Consider the following 20,178-nt stretch of genomic DNA (forward strand, 5'->3'; position numbering starts at 1 on the left):
TGACATGCCAATACAAAATATCAAAGTTGACATTGCAATTCTCCTCCAATTTCTAATGTCTTATGAATCTTGTCATTTTCTTGTTGGATTCAGTGAAACAAAACAAAACAATTGATTCTGAATTCTTCGATTTGAAAAACTTTTGCCTACTCAAAGTTCAGTGTTGTTTAAAACTTTTCAAGGGAAAAAAAAAAGATAACTTACCCTCACTTTGAGAAAAAGCATCATTTGAACTTGCCAGGGCCAAAGTAAGTAGCAGCTGCCAAAGATCCATACCTGTAGGTCCTGTAATAGGACAAAGAGACAAAATAAATTCAGATAATAAAAAAAGAACAATCATCTCTAAATGCTATTCAATAAATTGGTCAATTCATGAATGAACATACATTGCAGTTTATGAAAGAAACACAGTATAAATTTAGTTGTCTCAGTGATATGCTGTAAAATACTCTATGAGGGCTAGCAGTTGGTTATACTGAGTTCTGCCTCCCAAGGTCTTTAACTCAGGAAATAATATGGACACCAAAGATTTTCGAATCCTGGCTGATTGCCACAGAATCACCTCACAAGTTACCCTCACACACTACTATAACAGTAAGACAAATGTAGTTCACTTTAATTAGATCTGGAAATAGAACAATATGTCAGCAATATCTTTAAGCATGCTGCCTTGTGCTGGACACGCTATAAAAGGAAAAAATAAAATAACCTATTGGGATAGCTGGTGAAACTTTCCCCTTCTGTTTTTAAAAGACCTAAAGGATTCTAGTGATAGAAAGATGGGAGGAAAAAGCCAACCAAATGAAATTTTGTAAAAGGTGGAGAAGAAAAACAATTGGGAGTGGAGAGGGAGGAGAATACAGCAAACAAAACACTTTGGCTTCCTAGGTGGCCTGGAGTCAACATATTGGGCCTGTGGTAGATTTTTGGTTGATGAGGTTTTTAGGGAATGTGGTCTCTGAGAAACCCAGGAATGCTGAACACCTCATCGATCCTGATCTTATGCCAGCATTTGGCTCTACAGCATTAGAATCCCAAGTTCAGTAACATCTTGGTTGTTCCATTTAATAGAATTCTTTAAGAGTTGGTGCATGTATATTGAAGGGTGAGATATGGGTCTAGCTTCCTCAGATAACCTATGTCTTTATCTGGAAGAAATAAATTTATTTCTAAAAAATAAATAGAAATAAATTAGAAAGGACAGGACCAGATTCTTAAAGAGATCCATTTGGTTTTGTTTATGAAACATGATGCCCTATGAAACAACTATCTTCCCATTTTGCAATTAGTGTAAATAAGAAGTTTTCAAACACATTTGTAACACCCAAGGACATGTAATTATGTTGATTGCAAATTCTATCTATTCATTGAAGCAGGTGTCCTAATAGGATCTCTAATAGGAAACATTTATCTTCCTTTGACTGATAGTATGACCTTACAATTAATAAAATTCTATTTCTGTAACCACCCTCATTTAGTCTGAATTAGTGAGTAATAATTTGTTGTTGTCTTTATAATAAGATATACAAGTACAGATCTTTGGGAATTATTGTTGACTTTGGCACTTGGAGTGACTTCAAATGCCTCATTTTCCAGACTCTCATTTGTAGATGCCAAATTTAACATTTTTTCTTTCCTTTAGATATGTTTGGCCCCAGAAAACTTATATTAGAACTGAGTAAGAGCTGAGTAAGGAAACATATCCTCCCCTACTGGACTAGAAAAAGATATAATGTATATATGGCTGGTGTGTGATGGAACAGATTTATCTGGGGGGTGGGGGAAACACCTTATGTCTGTGGTTTTTGCCTTTAAAGTTAGGAAGAAGAACTTTATATCAGCTGCATATAATTTACATATTTGATCTTTCAGTTATCTTTTTCTTGAGAAATTTAACTGGCTTTAGAGCGAAGACCTCCAAAAGAAATATAAACATTTTACCATTTCTAGGGTTGGGGAAGTAATTGATTGAAAATATTTCTGTGTATTCTGATGGAAGTGGATATCTTCAACATAGAGAAGAGCTAATTCAATTCCAATTGATCAATGATGGACAGAATCAGCTACATCCAGAAAAGGAACACTGGGAAATGAGTGTAAACTGTGAGCATTGTTTTTTTTTTTTTTTTTTTTAGTTTTGTTTTGTTTTTTTCCCAGATTATTTTTACCTTCCGAATACAATCCTTCCTTTGCAACAACAACAACAAAATTCAGTTCTGCACATATATATTGTACTTAGGATATACTATAAGATATTTAATATGTATGGGAATGCCCCATCTAGGGGAGGGGGTGGAGGGAAGGAGGGGAAAAATTCGGAACAGAAGGGAGTACAAGGGATAATGTTGTAAAAAAAAAATTACCTATGCATATGTACTGTCAAAGAAAATGTTATAATTATAAAAATTAGTTTAAAAAATAAATAATATAAAAATTTTTTTTAAAAAAGAAAAGAAAATATTTCTGTTAGTTATTGATTTTATTTCCTTCCCTCAGGGCTAGGAGAAGGGAAGAAAAAAAGAGAAGTTGTGAAATATAGTTCTTTATTTCCACAAATAGACAATAAACCTTTATTAAACACTTACTATGTTCCAGGTATCATGCTATGCTTTGATGATACAGAGAGGGAAATAAGGAAAATATGCAACCTGTTCCCAAGAAATATATATTGAAGTATTATTTTCCAAAATCTCCAAATGATTCCTATGACATCATCCTGAGCCTGTTCCTGGCAGAGAAACCCACATGGACATACTAAATGCTTTATTACAGATTGTGACACTGGACACCAGATTCCGGAGCAATTGCCTTTACTAAGCAATGATAAGCAAAATTAATAGGATGGACTTTGTCACAATGCATCTATCTCTGCTTTAGAAATAACCCACTCAATTGTATTACTGAGATCGAATGGAGGGAATTTTGCTGAGGATGGATGGAAACTCTCCCTTCTTCATTTTCTTCTGTTGTTGGAAGTTAGTCTCCAAAAACATATCTTTCTTTCCTGTCCCAAATTGGGACAATGTGGCAAGTGTTAACACACACACACACACACACACACACACACACACACACACACACACACACACATTTTATAATGTCAAGTGAATCATCTACTTTAAAAGACCAGCTTCTACAAAGTAAAAATTAACAAGAAACCTGTGTCTGGGCAGTGATACAAAAAAAAAAAAAAAAAAAAAAAAAAAAAAAAGTTAAAATGTGTATCCCTCTTCCCATTAAATAAGAGTTTATATATATATTGACTACTGTCCCTGGGAGGATTACTAAGGAGCAGAGTCCTAATTGGGGAAGAGAGAGAGGGAAAATGCAGATGTGGTGAAATTTAGTCAGAGCTAATTGCTTCATTTGTGTAGAGCCAGGGGACTATAAAGAGAGAGCTTGTTGTCCAGAGTCACTGCATTCTTACTGGTGCTGAAATAATAATGCAAAAGGGTATGAAAGAAATCCCCTTTGCACTCCTTCACTGAACTCTGGGGAGAAGTGTCTCTCCGACTAGATCATAAGGGTTGGCTTACTGGACATTCAGCTGTATTGACTTTGTGTTCTCTTGACCAGGCTTGAGGAGTTGGTGGGTGAAAGAACTATAGGGGAGGATAGGGAGGAGGGTGGGTTCCCTAGAGATAACTGGGCATGAATATAGAGGGAGGAGAGTGGGTCTACATTTTCCCAAGGCTTTAGTACTTTAATTCAGTCCATGATATAAAACTCCCAGTTCCAAGGAGGAGAAACACTATCAAATCGTTACTTTCCTTTTTTTTCCCCCTCCAAACTTCCTCTCCCAATCCACACTCAAACTCATCACATAGTCCCATTAACCTCAAAGTATTGGAATATTTCCAAAGTACTTTTCTGAAGGACCAGGCACGTGGCTAATAAAAGAAGTGAAAGAAGATATTTAAGAGGAATCTACTAAATTGTTCCTTACTTTACTGGACTTTTAAAGCTTGCAATATTTTCCTAGGGAAAAGCCCTCTTTAATTCTCCTTCGATATTTATGCATTCTTCAGCAATAACCTCATGGCAAGATTTGAAATAGAAAAAAAAAAAAGTCATGCTTCTATTCTTGCATAATGAAACACACACTAATTCCACCCTCTATGCCCGAGGCATTTAGTCTCTCCTCACCCTTCCTCAACTAAAGGCTGGATGGACACCAATGTCTCCAGCTGGCATGGGGCTTGGTACTTCAGACTGCACAAGAGAAAAGGCCTACAGATGGCAAATTGTGCTGATAATTAAGGCTTCAACCATATAATAGTGCCTAAACAAGTGTTGGACATATGAAGTTTAAATGACCAGAAAAGGAGCCCATTGGATCCATCCAATTCAGCTTAATTCAACATCTATTTATTGAACACTTGTCATGTGCTAACATTCTTCTCTAATCTAGTGCAGGAAGAGGGAAAAGACATCATCCCTGTCTAGTTGGAGAAATGAAATATTTTTATGGTGAAGCAAGTCACAGCACTGGGCAATATAGTATATGATGACATAAGCAAATGAGTTAGAACATTACTTCTATTGGAGGACAGAAAAATAAAATAATTTCATCAAGGGGAGAGCATTTTTGGTTAAAAGAAGTGATAAGATTTGAATTAATGACAGAGGTTTTTGAGGACAGGAAAATGGTGTGATCAAAGGCAAGGATCTAAGGAATGAAGAAAAAAGAAGAATCAAAAGAAGTTTTGATATTTCATGTGATGGCATAACATGCAGAAATCTGAAAATGAAAAAAAAAAGATTAATGAAATAAATAAGAAATTTGAAAATATCCAGGAAACAACTGAATGGATAGGCCTGGAGCACGAGGGTGAGATTTGGGCTGAATTTGAAGGACATTTGCAGTGAAGTTTTCAGAAAAAAAAGAAAGCAGTACAATGGAGTGCAAATAGTTTGGAACTGGGAAGTCAGGAGTCAGCCTTACTTAAGTGGGAAAGATCTTTGTTACTAATCTGTATAACCTTGGGCAAATTCCTTCACCTGACTCTCAATTTTCTCTTCTGGAAAATGAGGGGGTTGGACTCCATGTCTCAGATTTCTTCTCAGGCTAACATTCTATTATTCTAGGAACTAGCTGAAAATGTAAGATTGTATTAGTTCTCAGAGCAACTCTAACTACTGACTTATTTCACAAGTAATATCCAAAACATTTAAATTATATGGGAGGTAATCTTATTATATCTGGACTTGTGACTTGTCAAAAAACAATTCTAATTAAGAAAAAATAGCAACTAAATTCCATACTTTATGGAAAAGTTCATAAGTTTGATACAAAAGATGAGGGGAGGGGCAGGTTATAAAGACTTTGTCTCCTATGGTAACATATTATTAAGAGGGAAGATATTTCAAATGCTGAAGACAAGAACCAATGAAGCTTTTAGGACTGAACTAAAGACAATGTCAAAGCAGGATCTAAATCCATTAGAAGTAGCAAGGATTTTATTTCTGTCTCTGTCTCTCTCTTTTTCCTGACCTTCTCTCTCCACTTTATCTTTCTCAATATAGACATCCAAAAATGTACAATATATAAATTCTGATGATCAAAAGCCTTTTTTCTAATGATATTCAACAATCAAAAAATGACTAAAACACACACACACATATACTACTGCTAATACTATCACCATCACCCACAGAATTTTGTTATCTTGCAAAATCAAGGCCTCAAGTAAATAGAAAAATAAATGTGTACTTTTAGATGGTAGTGTTGATTACTAATAAAATATTGCAACAGTAAAACCAGTTGATTTCTTGGTCAGGTTTTTCTAAGCATTCAGAGCTATGCAAGGAAGAGACTAATCCCAAAGGGAATTTGAAACATTTAATTGGTAATTCTGAGTCATAGACATAGATTTGAAAAGCATACTTTTCTATTTCATGTTCTTATCCCAAGTTTGCTCTAATACCTGTTTGAAAAACAGTTATATTTACATACCTTTTTATATAAATTTATTTCTTTCCCATTAGAGAAGTAAAATCTTATGACCATTTTATATATAAACACATTCAATGCCACTGGAGTAGGAAATGGCAAGCCATTTCAGTACTTTTGCCAAGAAAACCCAATGGACAGTATGGTCTATGGGATCACAAAAAAACAGGACAAGATTGAAGGACTAAACAAAAATGAATTTTTCTTTTTGGTGCCAAGGTTATGGGAAAATAACTAAAAAGTACAAAATTGGTTGTTTTTAAAATAATGTTTAAAATGTCACAGCTGTACATAGGCTAAATAAAATGAATAGAACAAAATTTGGAAATAGAAATATTAATGCCTTTACAGTAAAATTCCCAGTAAATATTCTATTTTCAGCAATATAGAATATCATAGTACTTTTTTCTTTCAGCATATGACAAACATACATTATAAATGAGATCTCAGGTACAGAATGCAGAGATTGAATAGTCTGTTGACATTTAAACAAGATGTCAGGGACAAAAATACAGCTTAGTGAATCTTAGGTTCAGCTTGATAGCTTTCTATGTGACTTTAGGGGCAGTAGTATCATGATAATACAGAGCTAGAAGGGCTAGTTTGATGAGGTGGAATGATGACTACTTCTGGGCCTTAGATTAAAATCTATGTCTGATGATGACAATTTTCCCCAAATACATGTAAAGATAATTTTAAACATTCATTTAAAATAGATTTTTATTTATATTATTATATAATATATATTATAAGTAATATTTTTCACCTACATAATATGATATATAATAATATATTAAATATATGTTTATATATTTAAATGTAATTTTTTTTTGGTGATCTGTCCTATCAGAAGATCCACAGTTGTTTAAGAATACACACAGGTTTACAATATCAATCACATAGGTACTTATCTTGTTATTGAAAAACAACTTGAAATAGCTCAACCATAAGATGGAGGCTAAAATAGTTATGCTAAGTTGACAAATACATTCCTATTATTTTAGTAAGGTACCTAAACTAATTCTCACTACACTTTATACTGGCCATTCCGCATTCTTGAAATATACTCTCTCTTCACCTCTGCCTGTCAGAGTTCCTCACTTTTTTTTTATTTCAATAGTATTTTATTTTTTCAATTACATGTAAAGATAGTTTTCAAGATATGTATTTGTAAGATTTTGAATTCCAATTGTTTTCTCCCTTTCCTCCCTTACCTCCTCCCTCCCCAAGACAAAGCAATCTGATATAGATTATACCTGTACCATCATTTTAAACATATTCCCATTTAGTCATTAACATTCACTTTCTAAAAAAATTTGAATTCTAAATTTTTTCCTTCCTTCTCTCCCTCCCTCACTTCCCTAAGACAGCAAGCAAGTTGATATAGGTTATATATGTTCTATGATGTAAAACATTTCCACATTAGTCATGTTGTGAAAGAAGATAGACCAAAAGAAAAAAAATGAAAAATAGCATGCTTTTATCTGCACTCAGACTTTATCAATTCTTTCTCTGGAGGTGGAGTTCATTTTTTTTTTTTTTTTTAATCATGAGTCCTTTGGAATTGCCTTGTATCACTGTATTGTTGAAAATATATCTAGTCATTCACACTTATATGTATTGCTTGAAGCAAGTTAATTAACCTCTTTGGGCTTCACATTTACAAATGTAAAGATTGGGCATTTCTCCTTCATCTTTGTATATAATAATAATTTAACAAATGCTTGCTGGTTGACCAACTGTATTTAAGATCCTTTCTAGCCCAGCTCTTAACTCCCATATTTTCCAAGTTCAAGTCAACATTTCTTAAGAAAGTACTGTATTGGGCACAGGGAATAAAAAAAGAAAACAATCTATGTCTTCAGAGTTTATACATTTGTAGAAGGAAAAAAAGATGTGTAAAAATAAGCAATGATACAGGTTGAAAACTATGAAGTTCACCGAAGTCAATTAAGGTAGTGTTGAGAGATTCAAGAAAGGAAGGATTAATTCTAGTTCTGGCTGAAAGTGGTATAGTAGTATCTGGCTGGAAGAAAAAGGGCTTCAATGGGGAGGGTGGCCTTTGAACTGGGATGTTATTAAAATGAAAAATGGCAAAAGAATTCTAAGGTGAAATGTGGTGGGTTAGGGTAGGTTCTGTTCTAAGTATATAAAAAGATAAAGAGGCAGTGGAGAGCAGAATGAGATTGGAAGAAAATATGTAATTAAATTGGACTAGATCATAAAATGAGTGAATGGAAGCCCTATGGAAAAAACCTAAAAAGGTAGGTAAGAGACAGATTTTTGTGCAAAGAAATGAGGAGATCCATCCTATGCACTTGAAAAATTACAAAGGTATTTATATGGATTATAGAGGTGAAAGACCAAACAGAACCCAGCTAGAAGGCTATTTCAATAAGAAATGATAATTAGCTTACTTGGTAGTACTTGAAGAAGAGGGGAGAAGATTGATGCAAGAGTTAGAAGAGGACTTAGCTATTATGAACCCTAATGATTATTCTAATAAATAAGTATAGTGAAGTTTAGAAAGGTGAGGGACTACACCACAGCCACACAGCTAGTTATTTAGCTCTTGACTCCTTGTTATTTGTTATTCAATTTGGGGTTTTCTTGGTAAAGATGCTGGAATGGTTTGCCATTTCCTAGTCCAACTCATTTTATAGATGAGGAACTGAGACAAGGTGAAGTGACTTGCTAGTCACTTACAGACTGTAAGTGTTTGAAGAGCACAGATTTGAACTCAGAAAAATGAATCTTCCTGACTTCAGACCCATCAATCACTGTGCAGTTAGGTAGCTGCCCACCTTGATTCCTAAACCACTGGCATTTCCATTAGACCATATTTGCTTAGTAATACTCTTAGAAATCTAGAATAAATGATTGTAGCTCCTTTAATATATTTGATGGTTTGTTTTGTTTTGTCTTCCATATTTAAAATTTAAAAAAATTATTTCCTTTGGTATATTTTGATTTTTAATAGCATCTATATTTCCCAATAAATTCCTCCCTCCCTCTAAAAAAGTCATGTCTTGTTACCAATTTATTACCTTTCAGGGAATGGCTATAGTGTGTCTGTGAAGTAGGCTATGAGCAAGTCTCAAATTAAATATGACAGAATTGAGGATCAAGAGGGTCAGTTGATCAGTCTAAGCCTATTTACTGAGTGCTTCTGACAGGCAATGCTTAGCTTTTCCTTGCCATTACCTAAGGGACCCAAGTAACTTTTGGTGCTGGAATTTGTCTCCCATTTTTATGACAATGGATCCTGGGCCAATTTGGCTTGCCTGAAGAGTCAAATGGCATCCTACCCAAAGGAAACTTTGTGGAAAATAATCTAAGGACTTCCCCCCTGAATTTCTGCCATAGAAAAGGATAGGTGGGACAAAGCAGAAGGAGAACAGAAGTGTTTAGATCCACAGGTCACTTATTTTATATATTATTTCTATTCATTCTATTCTATTCTATTATTTTATATTCTATTCTATTTATATTATATTATTTTATATAATTATGAACTCCTACAAGTTAAAAAATAGGCAAATGAATTTCAATGATAAGGAGCTTGGCAAGGAGTCAGAAATCTTCCTGTGAGAACTAATGGAAGCCTGCTTAGGGTCATGACTCTTGATCTTCATTTTTTTCTTTAATTAGAGACTTAGAAAAGAAGGCTATTAAACTAGGGAAGCAGACTCTGATCCTCTCTGGATAGGTAGGGATAGCTTTCCAATCTCACTAAGTTAGAGGGGGACATACCTGAGCACTCAGCTGTAATCATCCAGGTTATTTATAACCATTGGTAAATGTTCATATAGATCTCTTGCAGGTATACTTAATCTAAGATATTTGCTCTAGGAAAGACCAAAGAAGGGATCCCTGCCCTGCTTGTTTGGGTAAAGTCTTCCCAGCTAAGTTCAATTTTATGTCATATTATTTTAACTGGTCTCCCATTTCCAGTCACCCTGTATATAAGGAAAGAAAAACTTGATACATACATATATACATATATGTATACACACACATCTATCCATCTATCTATCTATATCTATATCTATATCTATATCTATATCTATATCTATATCTATATCTATATCTATATCTACAAACATATATATCAGGGAGCAAGTTTTTCCTTTCAGGGATGAGAGATTTCATTACCCTAACATTCCAGCTGGAGAATGAGCCTTGAACAAAAAATGAAAATGTTAACACTTTCTTCTAAATGATGTTTTAGAAAACTACTGTTTTTAGACTATTTAAAAGGAAAGTGCAGATACTATTTCAATTTGGTTTATGAAAAGATTTACCGGTCACTTGTTATGTGTAAGGCATTATGTGTGGTGGGTGTAAAGTAGAAAAAATAAAGTAAAATAAAACAATCTTTGTCCTCAAGAAACAGAGATGATACTTTGGTGGGACAGGGAAAAGTAAGAGGCAAGGAGTAGGAAGGATACAAAGGAGAATTTAATTCATTTGTTTGAAGATGTACTCACTGTGTTACTGTGTGCTACCCACTGTTATTATAGATCTAGGAATAATGCTAGGTACTCTATCATAAGAGCTTTTTGTTCTATGCTTCCAACAAGGTTTTCCCCAGAAACATAAAAATCTAACTAATGGATTTCCCTGAAAGGGTTTCCACTTCCCCTACAAGAACTCAGGCTAACACTTGATTATTTATCAGTTTTGTTTAACCTGAGAGAAAATGCAATTAGGTTCTAATTGAGCCTTTAAATAGTCAGCTGAATATTCTAATTTTTTTGTAAATTCAACTTTCTTCCCTCAGGACCTATACAGTCCACAAGACTCATACTACCAGTGAAGGTATAAGATTTATGTCATTCCCTTATACATGTGGTTATCTACTTTTACCAGTCCTTACTCCCTAAATCAGGCTATGTCCCTTATCCTCCTTCCAGTGAAACCAGGATAGCAGATTCTGAGCATATCTGAGGATATGTCTGTGATGAGTGGATCTCTCCAGGACACAGGCAATCACACTACCTTCTACTTCAAGAATTATAAATAGAAAGACATCTAATTGACTAGAGTGACTGGCTGTCAGAGAGATGCCAAACACAAGAGAGATCAATGTTATATTCCATCTGCAGGAAGTTTATGGCATACCACTTACCTCTTAAAAATGAAAGGAGGTGTAATAGTTTGGATTTTGTCCACCTATTGTTAAGAAGGGAAATCACTCTCTGGAGTGGATCAAAGAATGTAGAGAGCCATGTGGTGAGCCACTCAGTCAAAAGACTAAGTCATTCATGTTTATGACCACTCAGGAGACAGATCCTGGCTGCTGAAATGCTATTCATTCTCTTAGATGTTTTGTTTGTTTATTTATTTTTTTTGCAGTTATTTCTTTCCCAGAACGGAACAGGTCTTGTCGATGAGTGAAGAAGTGAGTTATTTTGATGACTTTCTGGCAGATAATGGGTGATCAATATTTGTGTGAGGAAGAAAGAAAGAAAAGAAAGAATAAGGAAAGGAGGGAGGGAGAAAAGAAAGGAAGGAAGTCAAGAAGAAAAAAAGATGAAGAGAGGGAAAATAAATTTCTCCCAGATAAGTAGAGTACTTCATATATATATATATATTTATGAAAATGTTAGCATTTTCTTCTAAATGATGTTTTAGAAAATTACTGTTTTTAGACTATTTAAAAGGAAAGTGCAGATACTATTTCAATTTGGTTTATGAAAAGATTTATCGGTCACTTGTTATGTGTAAGGCATTATGTGTGGTGGATGTAAAGTAGAAAAAATAAAGTAAAAAAAAATATATATATATATACACACACACATATACATATATATATATATATACATGCATATATGTATGTATAATGAAGTACTAAATGTATAGAAATACAAAGTAAAAGAGTTTTAGAAGAATAGAATCAGACCTATGGGTAAAATGTCTAAAGATAATAACAGTGCAAACATGAATGTATACTATAGAGCTATTACAAAAATTAAATACACCTCTGACATGCATAAACATGAGCACAAAGCTTAGGAAGTATTAGGTCATTGTATAGTATTTGTTACATTCTTAGTAGATGACACAATAAACACTTTTAATCTTGCATGGCTTAGAAGTGGAGTTTTCTCGTTAGTCACATAGCCATATAGTTTACTTCATAAAACATTACTATACATAGTTTTATTTAATTTTGTAGATCTCTTGAATACATTTATCATAAAACCCCAAACATTAGAATAGTCTGTGGTTGCCTTGAATCTGCAACATTGTTCTCCTCACAACATATTACATAACACAACAAACATAAGTGTTTGTTGAATCAATGAATAAACCAATAATGAACAACTTAGCATGTTTTATGCTACAAATTTGTAAGGTCGGTAAAAAGAGGAATGAGGAATCCTTTTCTTTACTGAACTTTTGGTTTGATACTGCTAACTTCATTTTCAATAACAATCAACCATCTCCAGGTTTTAAATGTAATTCTGTTCAATTTAGTAGATTTATTAAGCACATGCTATGAGGATGATACTCTACTAGGAACTGGGGATATAAAAAAAAGCAAAAAACCAAACCAATCCCATTTCCTAAGGACCTTGAATTATGCTGGATACAATTTGAAAGAAGATAAAATAAATACAAATTATATACAAAGAAATTTCAAGAGGGATAATTCCATAATAACTTGGAAGATTAGAAAAAGTCCCATTTAAGTGGGATTACGTGATTTGTGCTTGAAAGGAATCTAAGGATTCTACCAGGTAGAGGTAAAAAGGAATGAATTACTTCTCTCTTCCACCCATCTGAATGTTCCTTCTCATTTTCATTGCCTAGATCATCATTTTTAGACCAAATCTTATATACTGGTTTATCCTAATGTTCTGTCCTGGGCCTTCTTGATTAGCTGAGTAATCTTACTGGCTCCTATGAGCAGATAGCTCCTAAATCCAAATAATAAAGTCCCCGTCTCTCTCCAGAGATCTGGTCTTACATTTTTAACAGACATCTCTATCAGGATCCTCTGTAGATATCTCAAATGCACCATTTCTGAAGTTGAACTCTGTCTTACTCCTTAAACTTACCCTCCTTTTGACTTCATTATTGCTATTAAGGGTACCACCATTCTTCTGGTTACCCAAATTCACAAGCCAGAATCATCCTGGACTCTTCAATCTGATCAGTCCTTATTTGATCTTCTACTTAATCAGTTATCAAGTCTTCTTGACACTGATTCTTCAATATCTCCTTCATTTGATTCTTTCCATTCATATTGCTACCACTCATTGGTATAGTAATACCAAGCTGCTAATTGGCTTCCTGTCCTCCAGTCTTTCCCATTTCCAATATTTGTTTCAAATAGATGCCAAATGGACATTCTTTTCTTTCTTTTTTACAAGGCAATTGGGATTAAGTGACTTGCCCAGGATCACACAGCTCCTGTTCAGTGTCTGAGGCCAAATGTTGACTTCAGGGCTAGGACTCTATGCACTGAGCCATCTAGCTGCTTCCAAAATGGGTATTCTTAAAGCATAGATTTGTTCAAGTGACTTTCCTGCTCTCGAAGGTTCATCAGTTTAGAACAAAACATAAACTTCTTTGCTGGACATTTAAAACCTCTCACAATATAACTCTACCCTTTAATTCTGGGCTGGTTTTACATTACTCTTCCATAAGTATCTATGTTTCAGCCAAAATGGCCAAAATGTTCCATTTTTTTGTTTCTGTAATTTATTTTTTCAATTTAATTTATTTTATTCTGAACTTAAGAAATAAAGCAAACATTTTTATAAGAGTAGAAGAGAAAAAAAAGATAATTGCACAAGAAACCACAAGTCTATTATGCATTATATGTATCTACATATCTCTATATATCTATATCATCTTCCCTTCCTTTTTTTCTTCCTTTCCCTTTCTTTCTCACTCTAGGCTACCACTAAACATAAATATTTATATGTATATATACATATATATGCATACATATACATAATTTTATTGATGGGGTACACAATTTAAAATGTTCAGAGACTACCATACTATATGACCAGTCATTTAATTTACTGAAAGGCACTATAATTATAGTTTAACATGAAGTTAGCAGGCCTGGGTTTAACTAATAAATTTTGTTGCAATACACAGGAGCCACAGTGGCTGCTGGAGATACAACCCAGAATGCATCTCCTCATGTGAGAGGAAGACACAAGGAGACTGAGAGGCAATTGCTGTTCTCTGGCCTCTCTGACTGAGAGTTCATTGCATTGTCTGACCTCTCTCCTCTTCCCTCTGCCTCCAATTTATTTCATTCCCAGTCTGCAACACCTGTGTCAGCAAAGGTTGCCCTGCAACTCCTTCAGGTGTGATGATTCACAGATGTGGAGTCTCTCGGAGAATTGACCTGTCCTTTAACAAAATTTGATACTTAAACCATAGACCTTAGATATAAAAGGGACTTACATGACACCCTCAAGTCTAGTCTCCCAACAAATGCAATAGTCATTGCTGCAATGTTTATCTAAGTTCTCCTTGAACACTTCCCATGATGGAGATTGATTCTAAAATTAATTTATCTGAGCCTCAGTTTTCTCATCTGTAAAATGAAGGTAATAATATTGGCCATACTTATCTCATTGAATTGTGAGAAAATTGCTTTGTAAACCATGAAGGGTCTATATAAATTTGAATATTATTAAGAACCTCTCTGGACCTCAGTTTTCTCATTCATAAATTGGGGAGATTTAAAAAGATGATGCCAAAGGTCCTTTCCAGCTAGATAATTCATTTATTTCTTTTTCTTGTTACAACAGAATAAACATATCCCAAGGAGTTCTCATAGAAAAGACAAGATAGCTTCTTTCTTACCATCTGAGATATTTCATTATGTCTAGGAGTCAATGCCTAGGTATGAATAGTGCCTAGTTACCCTAGAGTTTGGGGACAAGGTCAAAAAAATAACTCCCTTTGAAACTGAAGCTAATAATAGTTCATATAAATAGATGGGATGAGCCACCTATGGAAATCTTCCCAGCAGTGACCCATCCTAAGAAATGATTTCACAGGATCACAGTATTATAGGATTTAGAGCTGGAAGGAACCTTATGGTCAAGTCCAAGCTTCTCATTTTACAGACAAGGGAAACAAGGTCTAGAGGGTTGAAATAACTGGTCTGGTCTTACACATAGCTAGTAAGTAAGGGAAGTCTAAACCTGAACCCAGAACTTCTGATTCCATCTCCATCATGTACTTTTCACTGTCACATCTGTGACTGCTCATGAATTTTAATCATTTCCAAAATAATGAATCTTTATCTTTCTGATAAACTAATTATAAGATATGAAATTTACTTCACTAATTTTGAGTATATTTTAAATTACCTACACACACACACACACACACACACACACACACACCTGTCTCTCATACACCACCCTCTCCTTTTAGAACATTTGTTTCCATGAGGGCAGGGACTTTCTGATTTGCCTTTTTATCATTACAGCTTAGCATAGTATGGTAGTACTAAGTACCTAGTAGTCGCTTAATGAATGCCTGTGGTTTGATTTATCCAACCTTTAAGATTTCCTTTCAAAGATGAATAGAGAAGAGTATATGTCTAAGTATTATTCATACTTGTATGCCTTAAAGATACCCACTGCATGTCTTGCTATATAAATGGGTCATCTTTATTGACCATTTAAAATATGGGTTCCATTTATTTGCTATAGCAAATGTAAAGTATAGGAAAAGGCTTTAAAATGGGTTGAGTGCCTAAAATTTCTCCCACTGTAGCTTCCCAGATCATCTCACAAATTATAAGATTAATTGCATTAACACGTTCTGCTTCTGCAGTGCAAATGACCCTTCACAGAAGTTTACTTCATATCTTAGTGTGAATTACTTTAATAAACTAAGCTGATCAGTGACTAGCTGAAAACTACAATGGGATGAGCTATGAAGTAAAGAATTTTGACTGGGATAGGGAAGAAAGAGGAAATTTAGGTGACAAGGACAGGTCTGGATGGGCAGTCATGACATAGCATGAAGGCACTGGAAGTCCAGGATAAAATGAGAGGAAACAGATGAGACAAAGATAAAATGTTTGTAGTTAAATTTTGTTTGCTTTGCATTTTTTCCTGCAGAAATCTGGCAGAATCACTCCTCTAAGCTGCTGATTCTCCAATTAAAATAAAAGGACTAGTGTTAGGCTGCATGCCTCAGTTCCCCACAGTTCAAATACCATTTTCCAAATCTAGGCTAGTCCCAGCCATATTCACATTCCAGTTAATTTTGATGTTGTTGTTTGGTCCTTTTAGTGATGTCAAACTTTATATGATCTTTTGGGGTGTTTTCTTCCTAAAGGTACCAAAGTGGTTTGCCATTTCCTTCTCTAGCTCATTTTAAAAATGAAGAAATTGAGACAAATAGGATTAAGTGATAATCATTAGCTTGTAAGTGTCAGGATTTGAACTCAGAGTTTCCTGATTCCAAGCCTGGCACTTAATCCACTGAACTATCTACATATCCTCAAGATCCAATCTCTCTCTGTTCCCTAATTAGAATTCTCACAGAACAAGGAAGAGAAAAAACAGATGGAAGAGATACATAGATCTGCTCACCAAATTTTACAGCCTGGTTCCTCCTATTCAATTAGTAATATAATACAGTGTTTCTGGGATGTCCCAATTTGGGAGGACTTATTCTCCATGAATTGTAATGATCTACTGTCTGCAGAGTATCAGACAAATTTTTTCTATATATATATATACATATATATATATATATATATATATATGTATATGTATACACACATATTTATGTTTAAACAAGCATGCTTTATTTAGCTGCCTCTTCTTTAGCAATACATATCGGATGAGAACTCATTTGAACTTAAACTAAACTATGGAGAATCTTGCCTGCATTGGCAGAGGGAATTTCTTCACTCCAAGCCAATGAAATCATAGGGCTTGTCTCTATTATTATAATGAAATTAAGCTCTTTTATGGTCACAAATTACAAAATAACAGAAATTCCTCACTGAGGAATATGTCTTGCCTTTGACACATATTGGTTGTGTGACCAATTTTTCTAAAGCCCAAAGCAATTTTCTAAGTCTGTAGGTTTCAGAGAGATATGTATTTTCCCATCTAGAATTCCCTATCCCAATGAAATCATAGGTTTTCCCATCTCACCCCCCTCCCTCATCTAATATCTCTTCTTGTGTCCTGAATCCCATTGTCTCCTGAATCTCCTCTAGGATCTTGCTCCAATACCCATTTCTCTATGCACCTTCAGTCTCTCCCTCCATGGCTTCTTCCACATTGCCCACAAAACTATTCAAACACCATCAATACTTTATAAAAGCTTTTTCTTGACACCATAACCAACTCAGCAATTTCTCAATTCTTCTTCCTTTCACTAATAAAGAGGGGGGAATCTATCTACTGCCTTCACTTTCCTAAATATTCATTCTCTTCTCAGTCCCTTGAAATCTGGATTTTAGGATTACTATTCCACTGAAACTACTCTCGTGTGCTCATCAATGACTAATCAACCAATCCAATGATTTTAAAAAACAATTTTTCTTTGACCTATCAGCAGCATTTGATACTGTTGACTAGTCCCACTGATCACACTCTCATTTCTTACATAGTGGAGGATATAGAGAGCTGGATATAGAATCTGGAATCTCACTGCAGATATTAACTAGCTGTGTGATTTTAGATAAATCTTAGTTTTCTATCATCTTTTTTTTAAAGAGGCAATTGGGGTTAAGTGATTTTCTCAGTCACACAACCAGTAAGTGTTAAATGTCTGAGGCTCCTGACTCCAGGAGTGGTGCTCTTATCCACTGTGCCACGTAACTGCCCTGAATTTTAGTTTTCTCATCATAAAACAGGAATGATAATATTTTTAGCACCAACTTCGAAGGGTCATTTATTGTGATGATCAAATGAGAAGATGTGATACACTTTTCAAACCTTTAAAGTCTATATGTTACAATTATTATTCAATCATAATAACAGTTAGCATTTATCTATTACTTTAAGGTTTGTGAAACACTTCACATTTTTTATTTGATTTGATATAACATCCCCAGATGTTATTTCTCCATTTTATGGACGAGGACATTGAAGCTAGGAGAGATTAAATTACCTGTCCAAAGTTATCAGAGTGAATAACTGTCTGGGATAGGATTTGCTGACTCCAAGTCCTGTATCTATGTACAAAGATAGTACATTCTTTTAATTTTTACAGCATTTCTAACTGCATTTTCTCTGTTTCTTTTGCTAGCTCTCTCATCTGGACCCCATAAAGTAGGTATTTTCTAAGGCCTGTCTCCAGGCTATTATAAAAATTAGAAATTTCTTAGAAATTTCATCTTCTCCCATAGTTTCATTGAAGATTTCTATGAGAACAAGCCTCATAGGTAGCTCTCCAGATCTGATCTCTTCTGTGCTCCATAATTCCATCTTCCATCTGCCTACAGGATAAATTCCCCTGAATGAACCATTAATGCTTGAGACAGAGAAAAATATTCCTTATCTCTTTTCAAAGGAAGCCATTCCTCCTTTTGATTTGTGATTTAAATCCATTAGTAGAATTATTCATCCAGACTCTCACATTCAAAACTTTGGGATTCTCTTTAATTATAGCTTTTGTTGACTCCATTTCCACAGTATTTTTCCTTTCCACTTACTTTTCTACATTCCTTCTATTATCATCCTGCATTTTTTTTGTTGTTCAATTGTTCAGTTGTATTTGACTCTTCATGACCACAGAACACCAGGTCCTTCTGTCCTCAACTATCTCTCAAAGTCTGTCCAAATTCATGCTGCTTGTTTCCTTGGTACAATCTATCCATCCCATCCTCTGTCATCCCCTTTGCCTTTTGCCTTCAATTTTTCTCAACATCAGAGTTTTTTCCAATGAATGCCATCTTCTCATTATATGGGCAAAGTACTTAAGTTTCAGCATCTGACCTAGTGAATAGCCTGAATTAATTTAAGTATTAACTGGTTTGACCATCTTGCTGTCCAAGGAACTCTCAACAGTCTTGTCCAGCACCACAGTTCAAAAATATCGATTCTGCAGTGTTCAGTTTTCCTTATAGTTGAACTCTCACAGCCATATACTGGAAAAATGCTACTGGAAAAAAAAACAGTGCTTTGACTACAGGATCTTTGTCAGCAAAGTCTCTGCTCCTTAACACCTTCTTGAACCTTGACAGTAGCTTCTTTACAAATCTTTTTGACTTCATTCTTTTCCTATACTGATCCATTTTTCATTTTACTTCCAGAGTAGCCTTTCTTCACAGATTTAATCATATCATGCTGCTCTTAAAATCCTTTTAGATTATTATCGTCTATGAGGAAAACTAGTTAACTTGCTGTGTAACCTTGGGCAAATTACTTAACCCTATTTGCCTCAGTTCCTCATACGTAAAATGAATTGGAGAAGGAAATGGCAAACCAGTATGTTTGCCAACCCCCCCCCCCACAAATGGCATCACAAAGAGTTGGACACAATTAAACAAAGGAACGGGATCATGTTTTAGATATGAGATAGTTCTGGTTACAACCATACACATTTCATATAATCTCTTCTGCTTGGCTTCTACGAACCACTACAACCCAATACCAGGTTATCTTTATAATTTCATCTCATTTTACCCACTTACCTTTATATATGATCTAGCCAAACTATATATTTTTCTTATCTTTGAATCTACTCTATCTTCATGATTATATTGCTTTGTTCATGCTATTTCTTATGCTCAGAATATCCTCTTTACCTCTTTCTTCTGTTTTATTCCCTCCCAATCCATTAAAACCCAATTCAATGTCATCTCCTCCATAAACCCTCCTTTGAAGCCCCATACTTGTAACAATCTTATTTCTCAAAATTCAAAGAGCACTTCTAAGGGAGGCAACTCTCTAATTTACTTGTAATTAATAATGATTACATAATGTCTATCTATCTATCTATCTATTCATATGATATATTGTATAATGTACTAATCAATATTGAGTTTATATTTATATAGAATCAGCATATATTGATTATCTAAATTTGTGATTTGATCCTATTAGATTTGATTTCCTGCTAGATTTCCAACTTCCTATTAGATATATATTAAAATCATATACTATGAAGTCAAAGTCAAATGGCTAGTTAGAAGCAGTATCAAATCTATAATCTGAGTATTTGGCTCTTTCTGTCACACACTACTACAAAAACTTAAGTCAGAT

General features: G+C 34.5%; 1 protein-coding gene across 8 annotated transcripts in view; it reads right to left on the minus strand.

Annotated features, from left to right (window-relative positions):
* Positions 1 to 20,178, minus strand: part of GHR (growth hormone receptor) — a 305,275-nt gene that overhangs the window by 149,277 nt on the left and 135,820 nt on the right. For all 8 annotated transcript variants that reach the window (XM_074300124.1, XM_074299943.1, XM_074299853.1 and 5 more), the window contains one exon: positions 205 to 285. In XM_074300124.1, coding sequence (XP_074156225.1) covers positions 205 to 285 — 81 coding nt within the window. The remainder of the gene's footprint in view (positions 1 to 204; positions 286 to 20,178) is intronic.

This window comes from Sminthopsis crassicaudata, chromosome 1 (assembly GCF_048593235.1).
Source record: "Sminthopsis crassicaudata isolate SCR6 chromosome 1, ASM4859323v1, whole genome shotgun sequence".
In the NCBI taxonomy this organism is placed as follows: Eukaryota; Metazoa; Chordata; class Mammalia; order Dasyuromorphia; family Dasyuridae; genus Sminthopsis; species Sminthopsis crassicaudata.